At 43.0% G+C, this 21,894-nt stretch overlaps 2 protein-coding genes and 1 long non-coding RNA gene across 5 annotated transcripts in view; 1 reads left to right on the forward strand and 2 right to left on the reverse strand.

Moving 5' to 3' along the window:
• KLB (klotho beta) overlaps window positions 1-13,881 on the reverse strand; it is a 29,074-nt gene extending 15,193 nt beyond the window's left edge. Inside the window, exon 1 of the mRNA XM_083459830.1 lies at window positions 10,973-13,881. Coding sequence (XP_083315956.1) covers window positions 10,973-11,707 — 735 coding nt within the window. The 5' untranslated portion in view covers window positions 11,708-13,881. The remainder of the gene's footprint in view (window positions 1-10,972) is intronic.
• The window catches only part of LOC310686438, a 425,293-nt gene that overhangs the window by 93,360 nt on the left and 310,039 nt on the right, over window positions 1-21,894 (reverse strand). The gene's annotated exons all lie outside the window — the stretch shown is intronic.
• Window positions 17,296-21,894, forward strand: part of RFC1 (replication factor C subunit 1) — a 41,096-nt gene continuing 36,497 nt past the window's right edge. For 2 of the 3 annotated variants that reach the window (XM_083459802.1, XM_083459803.1), the window contains exons 1-3: window positions 17,296-17,442; window positions 20,926-21,054; window positions 21,378-21,453. In XM_083459802.1, coding sequence (XP_083315928.1) covers window positions 17,440-17,442; window positions 20,926-21,054; window positions 21,378-21,453 — 208 coding nt within the window. In that variant the 5' untranslated portion in view covers window positions 17,296-17,439. Of the gene's footprint in view, window positions 17,443-17,763; window positions 17,894-20,925; window positions 21,055-21,377; window positions 21,454-21,894 lie in introns of those variants that run through there. The other variant, XM_083459804.1, reaches the window with a different exon arrangement.

A 21,894-nucleotide genomic window follows, 5' to 3' on the forward strand; every position in this document is an offset into this window, starting at 1 on the left:
TTGAGGATTATTTCAGACTGGCAGCGTGGAAGAATCTGCTATCAGTTGTTTTATGGGCTTCCAATGCCGCAGTCTATGTCAGGACATCTGCCCAAGGTCTAGACATTAGCATTAACCTTTGAGATGGAGGGAAAAGGGGGAGAAGTCTGCATTCAGGGCCTGTAAGACAAAGTTGTTCCACCTGGCCATTGGCTTAGAATCAATTTGATTCCCTCCCCCCTTTCTTTTTTCCTTTCTTCTCCTGTGATGAGGCTGCATTTTAATGTTTTAATTGTTTTAATGTTGTATTTTAATATTGTTTTTTAAGTTGTATTTCAATCAACTTGTTTTTATTATTGGTTGTTAGCTGCCCTGAGCCTGGTCTTGGCTGGGGAGGGCGGGGTATAAATAAAATTTATTATTATTATTATTATTATTATTATTAGGCATGTACCAATGAGTCATATCCCTGCTCAACCATGAAACTCTATGGTTGGTGTCTAGTGGACTCAGTAGATTATTGAGTGATTCAGGATATGAACATAGGAACAACCTTACTAGATTATACTAAAGGACTATCTAATTCAGCATTCTGTTTCCCATGGTAGCCACTCAGATGTTTCCGGGGAACCCACAAGCAATAGTGAAATAGATCTCCTCTCTGAATCTGTCTAATCCCCTTTTAAAGCTGTCTGAGGGCCTGTTTATTGAGCATTCATCCTGAATTGCTTGCAGGAAGGTTAGGCAGCATTAGGGATGCCGCATTTCAAAAAGTGAAAATCCGGACAGAAAACTTGCCGAGCTTTTATGGGAAGTTGGCAAAAACGGCATTGCCGGCATGGGCTGCCACGTACCTGGATTTCCCTGAGCACTTCGACGATTTCTGCCTGGACACTGCTGCTGACTGTCGCAGTATTCCGGATATGGCTAGGAAATCCTGGACGTATGGCAGCCCTAGATAACATTGGCTATTTAGTAAGCATTCATCCTGATTTGTTTGTGAGGAGGTTAGATAATGGTGCATTGGGTGCTCTCTCACACATGTTCCCATCACTTTTCTTATTGCAAAATGAAATATATTCAGAGTTGAGAGTGGATTTCATGCTCTTTATTCAGCTCATAGTGGTGAGGAGGAATGGAAGTTCCCCCACAATATCTGCTTTATATACATTATTTACACAATGGGCTGCACGTGATTGGCTAATTCTGGGATTCTCCTGTAGGCCAATCAGGTTGCAGATTCACTTCCACCTGGAGCTGGATTGGGTGGCTCCTGTGGACCAATCAGACTGCTGCATTCTGAATCCTATTGTTCTAGGACCAATCAGACTGCTGCATTTTGGATCCTATTCAACTCAGTACATAACACAAAACATACAATATTTGGGGGGAAGTGGGTTTGTTGCAAAGGACTTCTCAATCGAGTATACAGTGGTACCTTGGGTTACAGACGTTTCAGGTTACAGACTCCGCTAACCCAGAAATAGTACCTTGGGTTAAGAACTTTGCTTCAGGATGAGAACAGAAATCGCGCGGCGGCAGCAGGAGGCCCCATTAGCTAAAGTGGTACCTCAGGTTAAGCACAGTTTCAGGTTAAGAATGGACCTCCAGAACGAATTAAGTTCTTAACCCAAAATACCACTGTATTTGCACAACTGGAATTTGCCAGTGTCTGAAGGAATCCCACTGGGAAATGGCGACTGTCTGAAAGCGCCATCGATTCATCTTGAGGTAGCAAACTCCACCATTTAACGATGAGGCTGCCTCTTGTATTTCTTGTACCCGGCGTGCACTGCTCTGAACTCCTTGCAGAAAGAATTAGATACAAATGTGATCTACATAAAAATCAAGATTTTTGGGCGGGGGGGGGGCTGTTTGGAGACACCCTGTAACTTTCCACCTCTGGCACTTATTCCTGACACCTCAACCTGATTCAAGCTCCGATTGATAGACCTCAGCAACAGATTATTAACTGCAAAACAAACAAGCATAAGAGTTAAGACTGACCACAATACATGGATTTTCATTTTCATTTTTTTAAAAGCAGATCTTGATTGCAGTTGTTCTTTCCCCCCCGGGTCGCTGCTCGATACCTAATCTGCTTTGCACCTTGAAGATCAAGGCTGAATGTAAAGGCTAAGTAGATAGTGGCGGTACAATCAATAATAGGTGCTATATCCTCGCAGGTACATGGGATTTTCTGCACATTTCCCTGTTCCTCGTGCATTTGATGTACAATGCGAAATTAGTTAATATAAATCCATTAGGAATGCTTAGAGCAGTCAGGAATGTACGCCTGAACAGATATTAATTTTTACAGTATTGCAAGAGTCGAGCAGCAGCTCCTATTTGTAGTTCACAACATGTGGACTGCTTGTAGCAGACTAAACAAGTTCCTGAAACAGAACTCTCTTCTTAACTAAAAAGTCTGTGTTGCCATTTCTTGATCTGCACGCCTTGCTTTATCTTGCTTTGATTTGTTTATATCACTGATTTTGAATATTTCTGGAGTACCCTGGCTATGTGAAATTTAACAAAGAAGTGGCAAAATTAAATCCAAATATCTTCTGCTTCTGCAAGGGTGTCCACGACCTCTTGTGCAAGCTTGAGGATGGCTGCATGTTGCAGGATTGTGTGAACGCTTGCACAAGCATTTACAGCAGATCTGCAACAGCAGATATTTATTTTCCCTTACACTACTGCTTCTTCTGATCCCATTGCTTGTTTACCATTTGGGGAGGAGCAGGGGTTCTTGTGAGCCAAAAGGTAAAACTGAAATAGAGCAGGGGGAGCTAATTTGGTGCCCCCCCCCCCAATATCATGTTGTTGGACTACATCTCCCACCAGCCCTTACCGCTAGCTATGCTGAACAGGGCTGATGGGAGTTGGAGTCCAACATCGTCTGGCAGATACCATGTTGGCTACCCATAATACGGTGGTACCTTGGGTTACAGACGCTTCAGGTTGCAGACTCCACTAACCCAGAAATAGTACCTCGGGTTAAGAACTTTGCTTCAGGATGAGAACAGAAATCGTGCTCCAGTGGCGCAGCGACAGCCGGAGGCCCCATTAGCTAAAGTGGTGCTTCAGGTTAAGAACAGTTTCAGGTTAAGAACGGACCTCCGGAACGAATTAAGTACTTAACCCAAGGTACCACTGTATAGGGAAATGAAACAAATAAGTAAAAACTCGTGCTGTGGTGACGGTTCCAGTTTCCTGTTAGCTTCTGAGCCTTTGTTGCAGAAAAACAAAATGAAAAAGCCTGTCCTGCACTTCTGTCATCTGTCAAAAATTGGTTATGCTATGTTTAAACGGTTTTCTCCAAAAGTCACTGGAAGGCAATGCTATACCCTCCAACATTTTTCCGATGAAAATAGGGACATCCCATTCCATTATGATAGTTTTACTGTTTCTACCTCACACACCTTACTGGGTTGCCCCAGCCACTCTGGGCAGCTTCCAACATACATAAAAAACATAACAAAACATTAAACATAAAAACCCCCTTCTCTATACATGATTGCTTTCACATGGCTTGGGGGTCAGATAACTCCATACCCTCCAACATTTCTCCAGTGAAAATAGGGGCGTCCTAAGGAAAAGTGGGTGGTGCTGTGGTCTAACCACAGAGCCTAGGGCTTGCCGATCAGAAGGTTGGTGGTTCAAATCCCCGCGACGGGGTGAGCTCCCGTTGTTCGGTCCCTGCTCCTGCCAACCTAGCAGTTTGAAAGCACATCAAAGTGCAAGTAGATAAATAGGTACCGCTGCGGCAGGAAGGTAAACGGCATTTCCGTGCGCTGCTCTGGTTTGCCAGAAGCGGCTTAGTCATGCTGGCCACATGACCCGGAAGCTGTACGCCGGCTCCCTGGGCCAGTAAAGCGAGATGAGCGCCACAACCCCAGAGTCAGTCACGACTGGACCTAATAGTCAGGGGTCCCTTTACCTTTAAGGAAAAGTGAGACATTCCAGGATCAAATCGGAAACTGGGACGGCTCTTGTAAATCAGGGACATCCCTGAAAAATAGGGACACTTGGAGTATCTGCAACAAGGCTGGCCGTGTAGCAAAAGGAAATGCCATGCTTTTTTTATAACTGAAAGCTGTGACAGAGGTACACTTACAATATATTACAGTGGGACCTCGGGTTAAGCACTTAATTCATTCCGGAGGTCTGTTCTTAATCTGAAATTGTTCTTAACCTGAAGCACCACTTTAGCTAATGGGGCCTCCTGCTGTTGCCGCGCCACCGGAGCACGATTTCTGCTCTCATCCTGAGGCAAAGTTCTTAACCTGAAGCACTATTTCTGGGTTAGCGGAGTCTGTAATCTGAAGCATATGTAACATGAAGCGTATGTAACCCGAGGTACCACTGTATTATACATTACATCTTACCATTTGGAAATAAGTCCAAGCCTTCCAGAACACTTTTTGTGTGGAAGATGCTATGTGGCAGTTAATTAGTGCTGACCAAACAGAGATAGCATCTATCCTTGGGCAAAAGATTATCTTCAACCACCTTCTTTATTGTGCAAGAGAAACTAGGGGATCAAGTGATATTGCGCCAGTTAACCAAGCTCCATCTTTCATCCTAATTAAGCCAAGGACCAACTCAGGAGTGACAATACCTTTCCAAGTATCAAAGGTCTTATGCCGACTAGATACCCAAGATTAGGTTGCCAGCTACCAGCAATTTCAGTGGTTACTAGATAACCAAGATTTTATCTATAATTCTATAGTAAATAGGAACTCATTGGGGTGGGAGGAGAACCACGGTACATTCTGCATTTATTTTATTTTGTAATCTGGAATGCAATCTGCTCCCTGACCCGGCCACAACTTTTGATTTGGGGAGGTGCGTGGCATTTTACAAACCGAGCGCCCAGTTACCATGCCCTGATAGACAGAAAACACATAGTCTGGCTCACATGGTGAAAAGGGCCTAAATCCTTTGCAAACTCCAAATTCGAACGTCTCTAAATGTGCGGTGTTGAGATAAGTGAAACTAAAGCCGCTATGTTCTGCTACCTGAACAACACCCTGAGCAAACTCTTGCACAAATGGAAACAGGACCAGAGCGGCAGAATCTTATCTATGCAGACTCTTGCAGAAGCTCCCATTCAAGGCTGTGTATATATTACATTTTCAAAGCACATTCAAAACACATTCTTTCCCACAGAGAATTCTGGGCACTTTAGTTCTCCCCTCACAGAGTTATAATTCCCAGCCATGCTTAACAAACTACAGTGCCCAGAATTCTTTGAGGGGGAAATGTGTTTCACAGGTGCTTTCAAGTTATCATATGACGTACATTTGCTGACCAGCGTGAGTGGCTATTTTCTTTCTGTCCACAGTCCTTTGGATTGGGGTCCTTCTCCAAATTCATTTCAGCCTTACAGTGGTACCTCGGGTTACATACGCTTCAGGTTACATACGCTTCAGGTTACAGACTCCGCTAACCCAGAAATAGTACCTCAGGTTAATAACTTTGCTTCAGGATGAGAACAGAAATTGTGCTCCGGTGTCGCTGCAGCAGCAGCAGGCCCCATTAGCTAAAGTGGTGCTTCAGGTTAAGAACAGTTTCAGGTTAAGAACGGACCTCTGGTGGTTGAGACAAAATAAAACTTACACTTCTATCATCATGCCCCCAGTCAAATTTGTGACTGAATGTTAAATTTATATGTCAGGATAGCTCAGCTGATTAGAGCGTGATGCTGACACTGCCAAGGTTGCAGGTTTGATGCCTGTATGGGACAGCTGCGTATTCAGGTTGGACGAAATCATCCTTAGGGTCCCTTCCAACTCTATAAGGGTTGCCGTATGTCCGAAATTTCCCAGACATAGCTAGAATACAACAGTTGGAAACAGTGTCTGGGCGGAAATTGATTTAATGTCTGGGAAAATCCAGACATTCCATGCTGGAAGTCTAAATTTTGGTGAATTTCCTTAAAAATAGCTCAAACACTTCGTTTTTATTTTTTTGGAAGATTTTCCCAAAAAAGAGAGAAGCTAAACAACTTGCTTAGCCTACTGCTGATTAATCTAGCCTTCCTTCACCCCACTTCAATTCTCTTTTCTCAATAGCAAGCATGGTTTAAATTTGAATTCCAACCACAATGTATCTCTTCAGAAACACTTTTACTCAGATTATGCACTACTTATCATGAACAGCAAATGCCACGATCCGTCTGTGGTTTTCCATCAAAAAGCATATGACACCAAGGAAATTATTATAGCCTAATCCTATACATGTTTACTTGCTTGAAAATCTCATTGAATTCAACTCAGCTTCTGCCCAACCCAAGTCAGTGTAGCCTCAGTTCTCTACACTAACAGCAAAGTAATTATTTGAGTCCTGATCCTTATGCAGCCAAAACTGTGCCATCCACTCACAAAAGGAAGTATCAGTAGGACTGGTTTTGGAGAAAAAAATCTGTAGGAAAATAAACTGAAAGGGCAGGGTGAAACCCAAAATATTTCAGTGAGGGCTGAGCGTGTGCTCAGTGAGCAATAGAGTACAGAGCATCTGTTGGGAGGAGAAATGGAAAATTGGGGTGCAAATGGAGTATCCTGCAAAGGAACATGGCTAGCTGTCTGGAACCGAGGCTTAACAGGAACACTCCAAATTATTGAATGTAATGTGTCATTTCAAAGCAATCCTCAGCCTTGAACTCTTTTGTTGTAGGTTGCCCTGACCCTTGGTGACACCTGAGCTCTGAAGCTGAAGGCCACCGGAGGGTCATGACACCTCTGCCTTAGTAGGTGACACTGTGACACTGAAGAATGTTCAGGGAAGGTCAGCTTGCAGCTTTCAAACAGGGGTTTGGGCTGGGTGTTTGTCAGTATGCGGATGATACCCAGCTCTACCTGTCTTTAAAATCAGAACCAGTGAAGGCGGTGAAGGGCCTGTGTGAGTGTCTGCGGGTGGTTGGAGGATTGATGGCAGCTAACAGATTGAGATTGAATCCTGGACAAGACATAAGTACTGATTTTGGGGGACAGGAGGCAAGCAGGTGTGGAGGACTCCCTGGTCCTGAATGGGGTAACTGTGCCCCTGAAGGACCAGGTGTGTAGCCTGGGAGTAATTTTGGACTCACAGCTGTCCATGGAGGCACAGGTCAATTCTGTGTCTACCAGCTCCAGCTGGTACACAGGCTGAGACGCTCCTTGCCCCCAGACTGTCTCGCCAGAGTGGTGGATACTCTTGTCCTGCTTGGACAATTCAATGCGCTCTATGTGGGACTACCTTTGAAGGTGACTCAAAAACTACAATTAATCCAGCTAGACTGGGGGCTGGGAGTGGCCACCAGGATTTATAACACCAGTCCTGAAAGACCTACATAGGCTCCCAGTACGTTTCCGAGCACAATTCAAAGTGTTGGTGCTGACCTTTAAAGCCCTAAATGGCCTCGGCCCAGTATACCTGAAGGAGCATTTCCATCTCCATCGTTCAGCCCGGACATTGAGGTCCAGCTCTGAGGGCCTTCTAGCGGTTCCCTCCCTGCGAGAAGCGAGGTTACAGGGAACCAGGCAGAGGGCCTTCTCGGTAGTGGTGTCCGCCCTTTGGAATGCCCTCCTATCAGATGTCAAGGAGATAATAACTACCTGACTTTTAGAAGACATCTGAAGGCAGCCCTGTTTAGGGAAGTTTTTAATGTTTGATGTTTTATTGTGTTTTTAATATTCTGTTGGGAGCCGCCCAGAGTAGCTGGGGAAACCCAGCCAGATGGGTGGGGTAAAAGTAATATATTATTATTATTATTACCTGGAGATGCCCACCATGTTTCTTATGGAGAGAATAACATTCCATAAGAGAAGAGACTGTAATCATTAATTGACTGGCTTCCACTGCTAGCAACATGTATGTCTCCAAGTTTATTACTTTGTGACAAATGGTTAGTTAACAACTGTCTGGGAAGGGCGCGATATCAGTACTACAATGGGCATCATAATCCTTGTGTTTTCTCTATGGGGTTCTTGCATATCTTGTGACAAATTAGAGGTAAATCATTCCTTGATTTTAGGGCCTATACTTGAATAAAGTAAAGATTCCTTTATCTTATTATTTTTGCACAGCTCCTATGAACATCCATTTTAACCCAGGGACATTCACGATCTTACATTCAGCGTCTCTCTTTCCTGGTTAAACAAAATGAGTATTCCTAATACAATTATTAGCAGAATGTGGCTCAGTAGTAGAAGGTCCTTGGTTGGATCTCTGGGGTACGACTCCTGCCTGAAATTGTGAGCAGCCACTATTGGTCTGACTTGCAATAATTCTTATGTTCCTACCCTGCCCTGAAAGAAAGTAAGACAGGGAAAAGTCCAGCTGACTCATTCAGCTTATGTTGGTGAAACAATTCTTATCTGCCTTTGTTTACAGGTGGAGGGAACCCCACCAACTGACTCCAAACGGAGGTCAAAACATGAGAGTTTGCTATAAAAATAGAGCACATCGTGTTCTTTAATTTCTCCCAAATGGAGGAAAACCTGGCACCTGCACTTCTTTTGTTTTGAGAGCAAAAGTGTAAATCAGATTTTAAAAAAGAAAGTCAGCAGCAAAATCTGTTGTAAGTATCATGGAAGGCTTAGAGGGCGTACCAGCCAGGAAGATGGACAATAACTTTCTGTATCACAAGCAAGAGCAGAATAGATACAGAAAACAAAGTCCAGTGCCATCTAGTGACTAAACAATACATATAATGATGCTATCCACATAATATATCCATTCTTTCTCTCCAAGTGACACTCAACCTAAAAAGGCTGGGCTGAACCTGAACTTCCTACTGATTCAGATATTTAAACACTACATTGGATCGGCTCCTTTTCATGCTTGGTTTAGGAGATCACTGGACAACATTTCAAGGCCTTGCTTTCTGCTGGATAAATGGGACTTGTAACTCAGTGCGTTAGTCCAAAATCAAGTGCCAAATGGTCAGCTCCGAAGAACATCTACTGCTGTTGGCTCCTACAGTGGTGGTGGCATCCAGAATTTGGCTGATTTCCTCCTTTCCATTCTACTATATCATGTGCTGCTTTTTCTCTCCTTAAACACTCACTCACTCACTCACTCACTCACTCACTCCCAGTGTACCTGAGAGTTGCTCCACACATATCGGATCACCACCTGATGACTTACAGTTGAACAGAACAAGGTGATATTAACATTCTATGTTTAAATATGTGGAACATTGCAATTTCAGGGGGGGGAAATATTTAGTTTAAAATTAATTCAAGGCAAAGTGCAACCTTCGGATATTTGTGAAGTGTGGTGGGATTTTATACAATATGCTAACAATAATAAATTAAATGTATTGATTCCAGAAGCAAATAAGAATGTTTGGCTATCATGAGAATGTCAGAATATAATTTCAGTGTTTATGGATAGGATATATCTTATTCAATTGTCATTTTACTTTAACCTTGCTTACGGTCCTGATGATTACGCCATGATATTAGTTTATGAATATCACAGCAGAGCTAGGGTGAAAAATAATAAAATTTACAATAAAATAAGTAAAAATGTGAAATGCCTGAAAACCGATAAAAATATTGGAGAGGGGGACATTCTGGCTGTGTTTGGTTTGTGATGCTCAGTTATTCAATCAGGTCATCATTTGATGTTCCAACGTGCAGGTATGGACCAACCCTCTCCAAACTCCTCCCCTTGCCTTCACTCATTGTTGAGCCTCTGTCTAGGAAAATGTCTAAGACAGGTTTGGCAATAGCCACTTATGAAATAATCACTTCAAGGGAACTCAGATTTTAAGGACCCTTTTTGCTAGGGCTAATGGAAATTGTAGTCCAAAACCCCTGGAAGGCACCAAGTTTGCAACGGCTAACCTAGTTACTTTTTGTGGGCTGAATTGCAAAATGATTGTGTGTGTGGAATTGTAGACAAGCCCTAAGTTGCCACAAGAAAGACCAATGGATATTATTTTGATCATTCTGTCAAGGGATGCTTTTCTCAAATGATGCAGTTGTGGTGGGGGCTGTACTTATCTACCCCCTCCCCCAAATTATGCAGAGTATTTCTGTGTACAAATTTTAGGGCATGATCCGCAGCTGGAATAAGAGCTCTGATTTCACTAAACGATAACTAAGTCAACAGAAAGAAGCTAACTTCTGTTGGATATATAATTCAGCTAAGGGAGGGGTAGCTACCCTAGTTCAATTCTAATAAACAGCTGTAAGCAGAATTGGCTTGACGTCATTCTTCAGGTCTTCAATATTGACATAAAGGATATTTCTCTTCAGACAATTAAAAAATACTTGGTAACATTGTTTGTTCAGTATAGTGGCTACTATTTGAAGTGTGATTGTATCAGGTTTGGCTGCATTATTTAATTATTCTCTATGTTTGATTGCTTCATCAAGCTACAATTTGTCAACAAATTTGTTGATTTGATTCAGTCCCTAGTCAGGGATTGCAGATTAAGATACACGTGCTTGACTTCCTCAATGAAATTTATGGTACTGAAAGAGTCATATTTAACTAAATTTGTCTCAGAGCAGCAGACCCACTGAAATTAATGGGCCCAAATTTAGTCATATATATCCAATAACTTCAATGGGTCTTCTCTGAGTAGGACTGGCATTGGCTACAACCCAATAAGTCCTTAATTTATGGAGGACCAGAGCTCAGCAGTTGGCAATATGGTTCAACTTCCGACATCTCCAATCAAAAAGGATAGGGTGAAATGCAATGGGAAAGACCCTAGCTGTCAGTCAAACAACTGATCTAAGGCAGCTTCAAGATCCACAACTGGAACATGGCCAAATTTGCTGCTTCTTTTTACTTTTAATAAAACAAGTGTTGAAATCATTACATGGACAAAGACAAAGGGCAGCACGTTTGTTTCTGCCCAGGCTTTTAACCTGCAATAAGAATACTGATTATTGCAAGCATTGCTTTCAGCTTTGCAGTCATTGTATAAATATTATACTGGCTCTCCAGTGAAACTTAAACCTGTGACAGTGAAATCTCTGTACTGTACCTTGATCAGATTATGTCCTACCAGAGGGACAGCGCTTTCTTCCTTCTCTCCGGGTGCATGGATCCCTGTGCCATACCCGTGCCAAGCAACTAGATAAGGATTGTGGATCGTAATCCAGTACTTGACTCGATCGCCAAAAGCTTGGAAGCAAAAAGTCGCGTAGTCATCGAAAACACCGATTAGGGATTCGTTTTTCCACCCACCGTATCTCTCGTACAGAATCCAGGGCAAATCCCAGTGGTAAAGGGTGACCACAGGCTCAATATGCCTCTGAACCAGAGCATCTAGGAGACTGTTGTAGTATTGAAGTCCCTTTTCATTGACAGCTGTCACCGTCCCAGTGGGAAAGAGCCGTGGCCATGAAATTGAAAAGTGGTAAGAAGAAACTCCCAAAAAATCCAGAGCTGCTAAATCTTTCTGCCAAAACATGTAGCTGTCACTGGAGTCATCTGTCCTGGAACCAGCTCTCAGCTCTGAACAGGCAAACTCTTCCCATATCGACGGTCCCCTTCCATCTTTCCTTTGGGCACCTTCCACCTGAAAAGCGCTGGTCCCCACACCCCAGAAGAACTTTTGGGGGAATGTGTCCTGCAGAAACATCTGGGTTTCATTCACAAAACTTGAACTGGACTCTTTCCCCCAGACCGATCTTCCATCGTTGTCAAGCCCAGCAACTGTCTGTATAAAAATGAACGTCCACAAGGCTAGGGATCCTTTCAGCTGCTGCGTAAACATTGCGCCTTTCTGGAGTGTACGCTAAAAGTCACATTTTCTTTTTGGCGGCACCTGGAAATGCATCCATTCCCCGGGATCCCTGCTGCATAGCTTGTCTTCATTTGCCACAAAACTGCTGGAGTGTCTTATCAAAGCTTCAGCAGGGGGAAAAAGCAAGCTTGTGACTGTAAAAACCCTGTTAATGATTAGCTTGGCATTGCAAGACTTAGGATGGGTCACGAAAAAGCAACATAATCCCCGGGAGATCACCTTCTCATGACCACTAGGACACCTGAGGGAGATTCTTTTTTTGCCGCAGAAAAAAAGAGGTTCGAATCACGAAGGCTTCCCTCCATCAATGCCTAGTTGTTCTGAATGTTTGAAACGGCAGTCTTGGCAGCTGTCTGTCAGAGGATGCTAGCGGCTGATCCAATTATATTTAAAGGGAATAGAGACAAATTGCCTTTTGGACACAATTACCCACATGCAGAAAACATGCTGCCACTGCTTAATCAAATAAATGGTAATTAATAGGAGGAAAGGCCAACCAGAATTGTCTTCAGAAGCCCCTGCAGCTACATGAGGATTTGTGAAAGGCTAGCAAGTTTATGGCAGCATGAGCTTTTATAGGTAAGAACTCTGCATACCCTTCAACGTTTCCCTGATGCGCAAATATAGGATGTTGGACACCTGGCTTGACAGAATACACGTGAAAAGGATCTAGGGGTCTTAGTAGACCACAAGCTTGACATGGGTTAGCAGAGTGATGCAGCAGCAAAAAAAGGCTAATGCTATTCTAGGCTGCATCAATAGAAATATAGGGTCTGGAACAAGGAAAATAATAGTACTACTACTCTATTATTTCATGATCAGACCCCACCAAATCTACAGTTGTATGATTCTATGACATAGGACACAAATATTTGAAGAAGGGCATCTCCTCATCTGCTTGTTCAAACCTTATGATCTACAGAGGGTGAGATCCTGCTCAGCTATTATGTATTATGCAATGATCTGAGATTGGGTCTTCTCTGCCATGGTCCTGCCGTGTGAAAATATGGTTGTCGTCTTCATTGACAACTCAAGACATCTTTCTTTCGGCAGAGGAGGAGTGTAGTTGTAGTTAAGAATGTTTTGATAAAGTACTGGTGTTTGCTGTATTTGGTTTTATGCTTCTGCTTACTGGTTTTAATGTACTGTATTTGAAATATACTCGGAGTTGAGTGTTGATTTCATGCTCCTTATTTTACCTCATGGTAAACCAGTGAGAGTGCTATCCCCCAAATCCTCTGGTTATATATACAGTACAATGGTACTTTGGGTTAAGAACTTAATTCGTTCTGGAGGTCCGTTCTTAACCTGAAACTGTTCTTAACCTGAGGTACCACTTTAGCTAATGGGGCCTCCTGCTGCTGCCGTGCTGCCAGAGCACAATTTCTGTTCTTGTCCTGAAGCAAAGTTCTTAACCTGAGGTACTATTTCTGGGTTAGCGGAATCTGTAACCTGAAGCGTTTGTAACCTGAAGCATCTGTAACCTGAGGTTCCACTGTACATTATTTACACAATGGGTCCCGTGTGATTCACTTCCTCCTGGAGCCGGATTGGGCGGCTCCTGCAGACCAATCAGGTTGCTGCCTTCTAGGATCCTACCTGCCTATTGTTCTAGGAACCCAGCTCAGTACATAACAGTATTTCAGGTATTTTGTATGATTATAGTATAAAGGCCTGGGATCCCGTGGTATGAATTCAGCTAGCACAGAATTCTAGTGCAGCAGGTTGCTCACCATGGCAAGACGGTTGTTGTTCTGATTTTTTATTATGTGTTTTGTTGTTTGTATATTGTGATTTTATCTTGTGAACCGCCTTGAGATCTATGGAGGATGAGTGGTATACAAATTTAATAAATAACAATAATGAAGGCTGGATTAGAAATGTTATTAATCACAGTGTCCTTGCTTGTAAATAAGGGATTTTGTGGGATTGTTCTCGATGATACTTTACAGATATCAAATAGAGAGTAAACCAAATAGAAAGGCAATAACCATACAGGTGGTTTTGCATGCTCTTGTCTTAGAAACATCAGTGAGTGTGTAAATTCTGTGCAAGGCTGCAGTTAGGAGAATTTAGCATGAAACAGGCATCACAAATCTTACCAGCATTTCCTTCTCTATCTTCATTAGCCTCCCTTATATGAAGGAAACGAACATATACAAGAATAAGGCAGTTGTTCCCAGCAATAGCGTATTTCTCAGCAGGGATTTTTTTAAAAAACAAAGTGATGTAGGAACCGGTCAATAAGAAAAAAAGAGGAATAAAAAAGCAATATACTGTATTTACAATTAGATTAAATAGACACTTTTATATGTGGCTGGAACATAACTATCAGTTGACAAGGACTCCTAATATGAGATTAAGGGGAGCCAAACTATGTGCCATAACTTCCCCCTTTACTTCCCATATTTTTTTCACCATTGTTGTTCAGTTAGTTGGTTGTTGAGTGGAATTCTAGGACCTTGATATGCAAAGTTTTGTTGCTGTATATACTCATTTCCTCTTTCTTAACCTGCCAGTGCTTTAATTCCAGACTAAAATGCACAGGGGCTCATTGCAAGCTTGCAACTTCTACGCTCGATCTTAGCAAAAAGACCAGGTCTAACATGTTCCAGCTATCACCATTTATTAGATGCAGTTCCACTTTCTGGTGAATTACTGTCCCTACATTTTCTTTTGGGGTGCCTTCAAAAATGTTAGTGCATGCTAGAGTAGCTATGTATCAGCTCACTGCCTCAGGTCTCTAGAAATTCAACATTTGAAGCAGTGTGAAGGCATCTTAGCTCAAGTGAATATGCAAGCGAACGAAGAGCTCTGCTGAATTTGTCCCAAAGTCCATCTGATCCTGTATTCATTTTCCATAACAACCAGATGCAGATTCTACAAAGCTTCTAGGCATGGCATGAAGGCACAAGACTTCCTCTTTTGTTTGGCCTACTATTCAGAAGTCGATTCCAGATGGCTTATTTATGGAAGCTTCATGCTGATTTATTTGGGGGCGAGGCGGGTTATTTGACAATGAGTCAAGCATTAGCCCAGACTTTGCAGTGCATTTTGCTTTCCACTCTCCTTATTGCAAAAAGCCTGATCTTTTGGAGAAGCAGGGCTTGCTGTGCAAGATCATTAAATCAACTTTAATTGTGCAACCTGAATTTGCCGGTATGTGATTAAATCCCACCTGAAAATAGCATGTCTGGAAGCACGCAAAGCCTTTTTGTGGACAGGGTCATTATATGAGTTTAGCCACAAAGTGTCACTGAACTGAGCTGTATCTGGGGTTCAGCGTTTTCTGTTGCTGGTCTGTTTTGTTTAAGATTTGTGTCCCCCTTAAACTTTGTATGACAAACTATTATTTAAGGCACCTGTGCATCCTGGTGCTTTATACAAGGCAGATGGTGAGGTTAAGGCTCCACCTGCACTACACATTTAAAGCTTTTGCCAGAGAATCCTGGGAGTTGTAGTTTGTTAAGGGTCCTGAGAAGGCCCTTATTCCCCTCTCGAAGCTGCAATTTCCAGAGTGATTTAACAGTATGTCCCTCTTCCCTAGGAACTGCAAGTTTGTAAGGTGTATAGGGTCTCCTAGCAAGTCTCAGTCCCTTTAACAAACTACAACTCCCAGGATTCTTTGGGGGGAAATCATGACTGCTTAAAATGGCATGATACTGCTTTAAGCGCAGATGAAACGTAATTTTAAACCCTTATGTTAGCTACTATACTTGAAGTTGGATGGTTAAGCTAGACAGTTATATCCGCTGATAAAAAGTGGGATGGTTTTAGGGTGGCCTGAAAAGTGGTAAGGCATCCCAACTCACTTCCAAACAAAAACGCCAGCATACCTTACTAAGTCATTAAGGAGTTCTTTGGGATGTGACCTTTGGTTTATGATTTATATACTTATTTAGAATATATATTAGCGTATCATCAGCCAAGGCTCTCAGAAAAGTGTGCAAAGATACACCAATAAAATACAATAAAGTAACCAACAATAAAAACATCATTTTTTCTTTTCTTTTTTTCCAAGCAATCATACTCAACTGTCCGTTTTGCTTAGCCAGGAGTGCAAAACGTAAGATCTATGAGCGTTTAAATCAGTCCTTTATGGACCTGCTCGTTTTCAATAATCTGTGTCTGAATGTTCAAAAATGGAATACAGTGTCTGTATATTCAAACTGCAGAATGATGATTCTTGATGTCCTAACTAGTGAATCATTTTCAAAGACAAGAAATGGAATCATAGGATAATAAAGGAAACCAGGCAGTACTTTGTCCAGGGCCGTCTTAAGCATATCTGGCGTCGTGGTGAAAAAATCACACACCCGTTTCCCAGAGTTGTCAACCCTTTTTTTAGGGAGGGAACACCAGCAGCAGCAGAGGAAGCCATGTGCCCAGCTTTGCAGGGAAGAGGCAGAGGCGGGCGAGGGCAGCGAGTGGGCCGAGGGAGCCAGCCCCGTGGAGATCCGTGGTGCCTGATGCCTGGCTCGAAGCTGAAGATGGCTAGCAGGAGGGGTGCCACGCACGCCAGTGCCTCAACCCGTTGGGCAAGCGAACACACCGAGCGAGCGGCCCTGTGCCGAGCGAGCGCGTGTGCGCCGCTCCCGTGAATGTTGGCTTGTTTTTCCCCCTTTTAGCCTTCTGACACCCGGCAGAATTCGGCGCCTGCAGGCTAAAAGGGAAAAAACCGAGCCGACGCTTGGCGGGAGCAGCGCACGCACCCTCACTCAGTGCCAGTGGCGTAGCGTGGGTTGTCAGCACCCGGGGCAAGGCAAGTAATTTGCGCCCCCTAACCCGTGGATTTGCGCCCCCTAACCCTAACCCCCAGATGTTGTGCCCGGTGCGGCCGGCCCCCCCTGCACCCCCCACGCTACGCCACTGCTCAGTGCACTCGTTCAGTGTTCCCCAGACACTCGCCTGGTGCCCTCCAGAACTTGGCACCCCGCACCACTAGTGTTTATGGGTAAGGCGGCCCTGACTTTGTCCTTGGGGCTGCCTTGTCTGTGTCTGGGTGTCTTCGCAGCTGGAAAACCAGATATGCATGCTGTGACAACTGTTAGACACTTATTGAACATAAACACAAAGGCATACCTAACTTTTATTTATGTTTTGAAAAGCTACCCGATTGTTTGTGTGTGTGTGTGTGAATTCCCATAGAGGTGGGACTCTCCATCCTTGGATTTTCAGCAGAGGTGGCGAGGGGGCACCTGCTATTTAATGACCTAGCTGAGATTCCTGCATTGCAGGGGGTTGAGCTAGATGACCCACAGGGACCCTCCCGAATCTGATTATTTTATGTGTACACATAGACACGCGCGTGGGCAAGATCCAGCCGAAACGAAGCGCTGATTTCAGAACTAACTAAGTACACGCTTAAATCTTAAATCCAGACTGCTGCTACTCTGAGGGCGGGGAGCGAAGTCTGGATCTAAGGGAGCTTCGCCAGCGCGCGTTCGTTTGGACCCGCCGGGCCCCATTTGCGCGGGAATCTACTCAGGCGAACACATCTCCCCTCTCCCGCGCTCTTCCTCCTCCCCCCCCGTCCAGCCCGTGACGCCATCACCCCGCGCGCGCCTGCGCACTCGGACCCCGCGTTCGCGCATTGGCGCGAAGCTGGCGGCGGGGGATGGAGCGCGGGTCGGTTGGCCCGCCGCCAACGGCATAAACCGACGTCGCGGAAGGCGGTTCGGCAGACGGCGTCGGGCGTAGGCATGGTGAGCGCGAGCGGGGCGGCCGGGGCCCGGCCTTCTGAGAGGAAACCTCTCAGGGTGCCGAGGCGGGAGGTCGCGGGTGGGACTCCTCCTTGTGGTCCATGAGGGCGAGAAACTTGTTGAGGCGGTGCATGCGAGGGATTGCTACGAAATAACCTCTTTTCCCTCGCTTGCCTAAGCCCTATTCTCCAACCCCAATGCCCCATCCCCTCCCTAAACCTTATTCTGCTATTAGGGAGTGACTAGGGGGGGGGAGGTGGGACTTAATTATTGCAAATTTCTTCAGAGAGGGAGGCTTAAGAAAAAAAAAATCGGTGTGTGTGTGAGGAATTCAAACACGCTGTTGTTTTTGCGATGGGACAACATTTAGGTCGGTAAGTACGCTTGAGGAAGAAGCACAGAAACTGCTTTTGGAAAATCGAAGGCTTTTAATTTTGCCTCCTGAAAATGTCAGGTAATGCTAAATAGGGTGTGTATATGTCTTCACACGTGTATACAAGTACTTTGCAATCGTTTATTATTATTTATTATTATTTACACCCCGGCCATCTGGCAGGGTTTCACCAGCCACTCTGGGCAACTCCCAACAGAATATTAAAAACATGATAAAACATCAAACATTAAAAACTTTCCTAAACAGGGAATTATTTCTATGCAATTTTACTTACCAAGCAATACTAAATTACCGTATTTTTTGCACCATAACACTCACTTTTTTCCTCCTAAAAAGTAAGGGGAAATGTCTGTGCGTGTTATGGAGGGAATGCCTACGGGTGGCATGCCTACGGATTTTCCTCCTCTAAAAACTACATGCGTGTTATGGTCGGGTGCGTGTTATAGAGCAAAAAATACGGTATATTAATTTTATCAAAATAAATTTTGTGTTCCTAAGTCATGTTACAACTTTTTATAACTCCTCACTTTTGGAAAAGTTCAGCATGTCCTATTCTGTCATTGGAAGAGGGGTTGTTGTTGTTGTTGTTGTTGTTATCTACCACCCCTTCATCCAATGATCACGGGAGGTTTACAACTTGAACCCTTGTCTCTCATTCTTCCCTCCCCTTTTTGGTGAGATATTCGGAACATCATGTTCCAGACCTTAACAAACGTAGGGACATAGGAAGCTAACTTGTACCATTTGTCCACTTAGTTCAGTATTGTCTACATTAGTTGACAGCAGTTCCTGAGCGTTTCAGACTGAGGTGTCTCTCAACACATGATTGAACTTGGGACCTTCTGCATGCATAGCAGATGCTCTGCCACTCAGCCACAGCTTCCTGTAAAGGGTTGTTATTCCAAAGCAGACTCATTACTTCTTGAGTTCACAGCTCGCTTCAGCTGCATGCTCAGGGGTTTTTCACACAACACAGCAGCAAAATTCAGGCTTGTCACAAAGTATAGCCTCAGTAGGGAGCCACAGTGTACTTTGGGACTCCTTGACTAATGTGCCTGTACGATACACATGTTTTCAAACATTCTTTTGACATATGTGCACTTTACATATGTAAACTATGTGTCAAGTGATGCTGGGCCCCCACTTTGCATCTTCTCTGAAGATGGCAATTTGTATAACCTGGGCTATCTTTGGGTACAGCCACATCTGCCTGACAGTTATTTCTGTGGTCCTGGCAGCACAGTTTTTGGTATGTGGGCATCTGGGTGAGTTACCTGTATGCTAGATGCTACTGTTATGTATCCTGTGAAAGTGAATGTATATTGCACAACTTGGATACCTTTTTGGCAATTTTTAATGCTATAACCCACCCTGAGCATTAAATTAAATAAAATAATTAAAGTGATGGGCTTTCTTTGAAGGCTAAGGAACATAGTTTCTTAGTAGTTGACAGCTGTCGAATAGTGTCATATAACTGAATTACAGTTTTCTAAAATGTATGGCATCAACTTAAAAGGCAGTTTTAAAAGATGTCCCCAGCCATTCTTCCCTTAACGTTTGTGAACTTTCGCACCAGTGCATGCAGGTGTGACTCAGGCTTGTTCTGATGCCTTAATAACACCTCTGTGTTCCACCTGCAAATTTCTGTATTTGAAGTTGCTGTTAAAGAGACATCCACAGAGGCTTAAATTTCATAATTTTAAATCTAAGGTTTTGGGGGTTTCTTGTTGGGATTAAATTAGGAATAGGAGCCTTTAGGTTAGAGCTGCTTATTTTTGCTGTTGAAAAACTTCCTCATCAGTGTGAGAGGGTTGAATTTTGCATACAGTAGCCCTTCAACATATGTAGAGAAATGCTTCAGTGCCTTTATCTTCCTGCTTACGCTACTTTTAAAACTGGTTGGTACAAAGGTGGTTTTGGTGAGAGCAGCTGCTTTCCATCAAGTTCAACAGACAGATTTTGTTTTTAGATAGTTTCTTCCCTGGCAACTTATCTGATTTAATCAGTTTCATTTGGGTAAAATATACTCCTCTTTGTGGCTGAAAAGTCTAGAAACAGTTACAAGTATCTTTTGAAAGTTAGAATGCATTTATCTTTAAGTTTAGAATGAACAGTTGTTGCTCTTTGGATGTTAGCTTGAAAAAAGTGTGCATCTCCCAGGTGCAGTCTGAGTAAAATGACTCATGTAGCATCTTGCCATCAGCTGTTCAGGAAGCAATTTTCTAATCACAGATTAGCAGCAATTACCTGATACCTCCCTGGGTTGAGAGGGATAGGGCAAGGACACCAACCTGTAGTCCGTGCTTGTAAAAGTGGTTCAGATTAGGTCTTCAATTAGACATGCATTTAGGAGCAAGTTCTATTGAACCCAGTGGGAATTAACTTCTGAGTGACTGTGCAAAGTCCCAGATTATACAGGGTGCCCTTGGTTTGTAACTGTAAAACATTGCGGGTAAAGGCTTTCCAACTTTTGTGGCTACCATTATGAGTCTCGCACTCTTTAGGGCAGGACTGGAGAATCTTTGGGCCTCCATGTGTTGCTGGACTACAACTCCCATAATGTTTGACCATTAACTATGTTGACTGGGGCAAGGAGTTAATAATACCGTATCTAGAGCGCCACATGTTCCCTGTTCTTATTTTAGAAAATTATTGAATTCACAAACATAAATTTGAGTCACAATGTTTTGGACAACTAGGTCTCTATAAGACTATGTTTCATTTAGTTAACAGGTTTGTTGTAAAAAAAGAAAGTTCATTGTAACATTTGTAATGTCATATTTACAACAGCCATGTGAGTCGAGGTGCTGCTCAAGCTACCACCGGCTCCTGGGCCGTTCAGGGATTTGAATATGGGGCAAAGTCCAACAATGTTCCATTTACTCAGTGGCATTCTTACTCAGATTTCACATGTGCCACCTTGATAGTCTTTTTAATACATTTTTAAAAAAATAAAATCTTATTTTAAACACTGTTATCTAACTTCTCCTTTTAAAATCTTGGTTGGCAATCCAGACTTGTACCCTGAAATTTTGGAAGATGACAGATCCTTAAATTATACCTTACCCTTTTAACTGTTTCACTTTTATTAGGATATCCGGAAATTCTTTGGAGCAGTAATTCCTAGAAATAAACAAGAATGTGACACTACCAGAAAGAATGAGAAACCCCAAAATAAGGAGGGGGCTTCAGGTGAAAAGTCAAAATTGAAGGAAATCAAGGTATGCTGTTCATATATATATGCCTGTTACAGCTTTGTCATATGCTTTTATCTTTACTTCTTTGCTAGTGTTCCTGTTCTTAGTTTACCTGTGGCTTTGTCAATGATTGCTTGAATCGCCCTTCATTTAAAAAAAAATCACTCCAGAATCCAGAGACCATCTCATATATCATTTTTTGTTTTTAATTTGTTGGTGTATGTGACAGTCCCTTGATCCAACAAGTGAACTTTATTGGGCTGTCTCTCTTAAGGTAGTACTTGGTAAACAAGAGTTAATGTTGGGAGAATTGTTTGCATGAGTAACTAATGAACCATTTCAACTAGGTGAAGAATTCATCTCGTGGAGAGGATTCTGGGCACAAACAGGTGAACAAGAAAAAGAGGATAATCTATGATTCAGGTAACATTTATGACTTCTGTTGCTGTTTTTTCCAGCTTTGAGGTAACTTTCCTCTGCTAGAGATTCTTTTGAGAGAGGCTTACAAAATCTTGGCAGGTGTCGTCTCCCAAATGAAATAATTTTCAGTCATAAATTAGGCAAAATGTGTGTCTACTGTGATGGTATCTATTACGACCCTTAGGTCACATGGTGAATATTGCTATTCCATAGCATGGAGTTAATGTTTAGGGCTGTAATCCTAACCCCATTTACAGTGAGGTGAAAAAGTATTTGATCCCCTGCTAAATTTGCCCTCTGACAAAGAAATAACCTACCATTAAAATTATGGACTGGTCTATTGTAGCTGTGAGAGACAGAATAACAACAGGAAAAACCTCCGGAAACCCAGAAGACAAAAGTCAGAGATTCATGTGCATTATAATGAGTGAAATGAAATAAGTA

Source organism: Podarcis liolepis (genome assembly GCF_965112155.1).
Source record: "Podarcis liolepis genome assembly, chromosome: 9".
Taxonomy (NCBI): domain Eukaryota; kingdom Metazoa; phylum Chordata; class Lepidosauria; order Squamata; family Lacertidae; genus Podarcis; species Podarcis liolepis.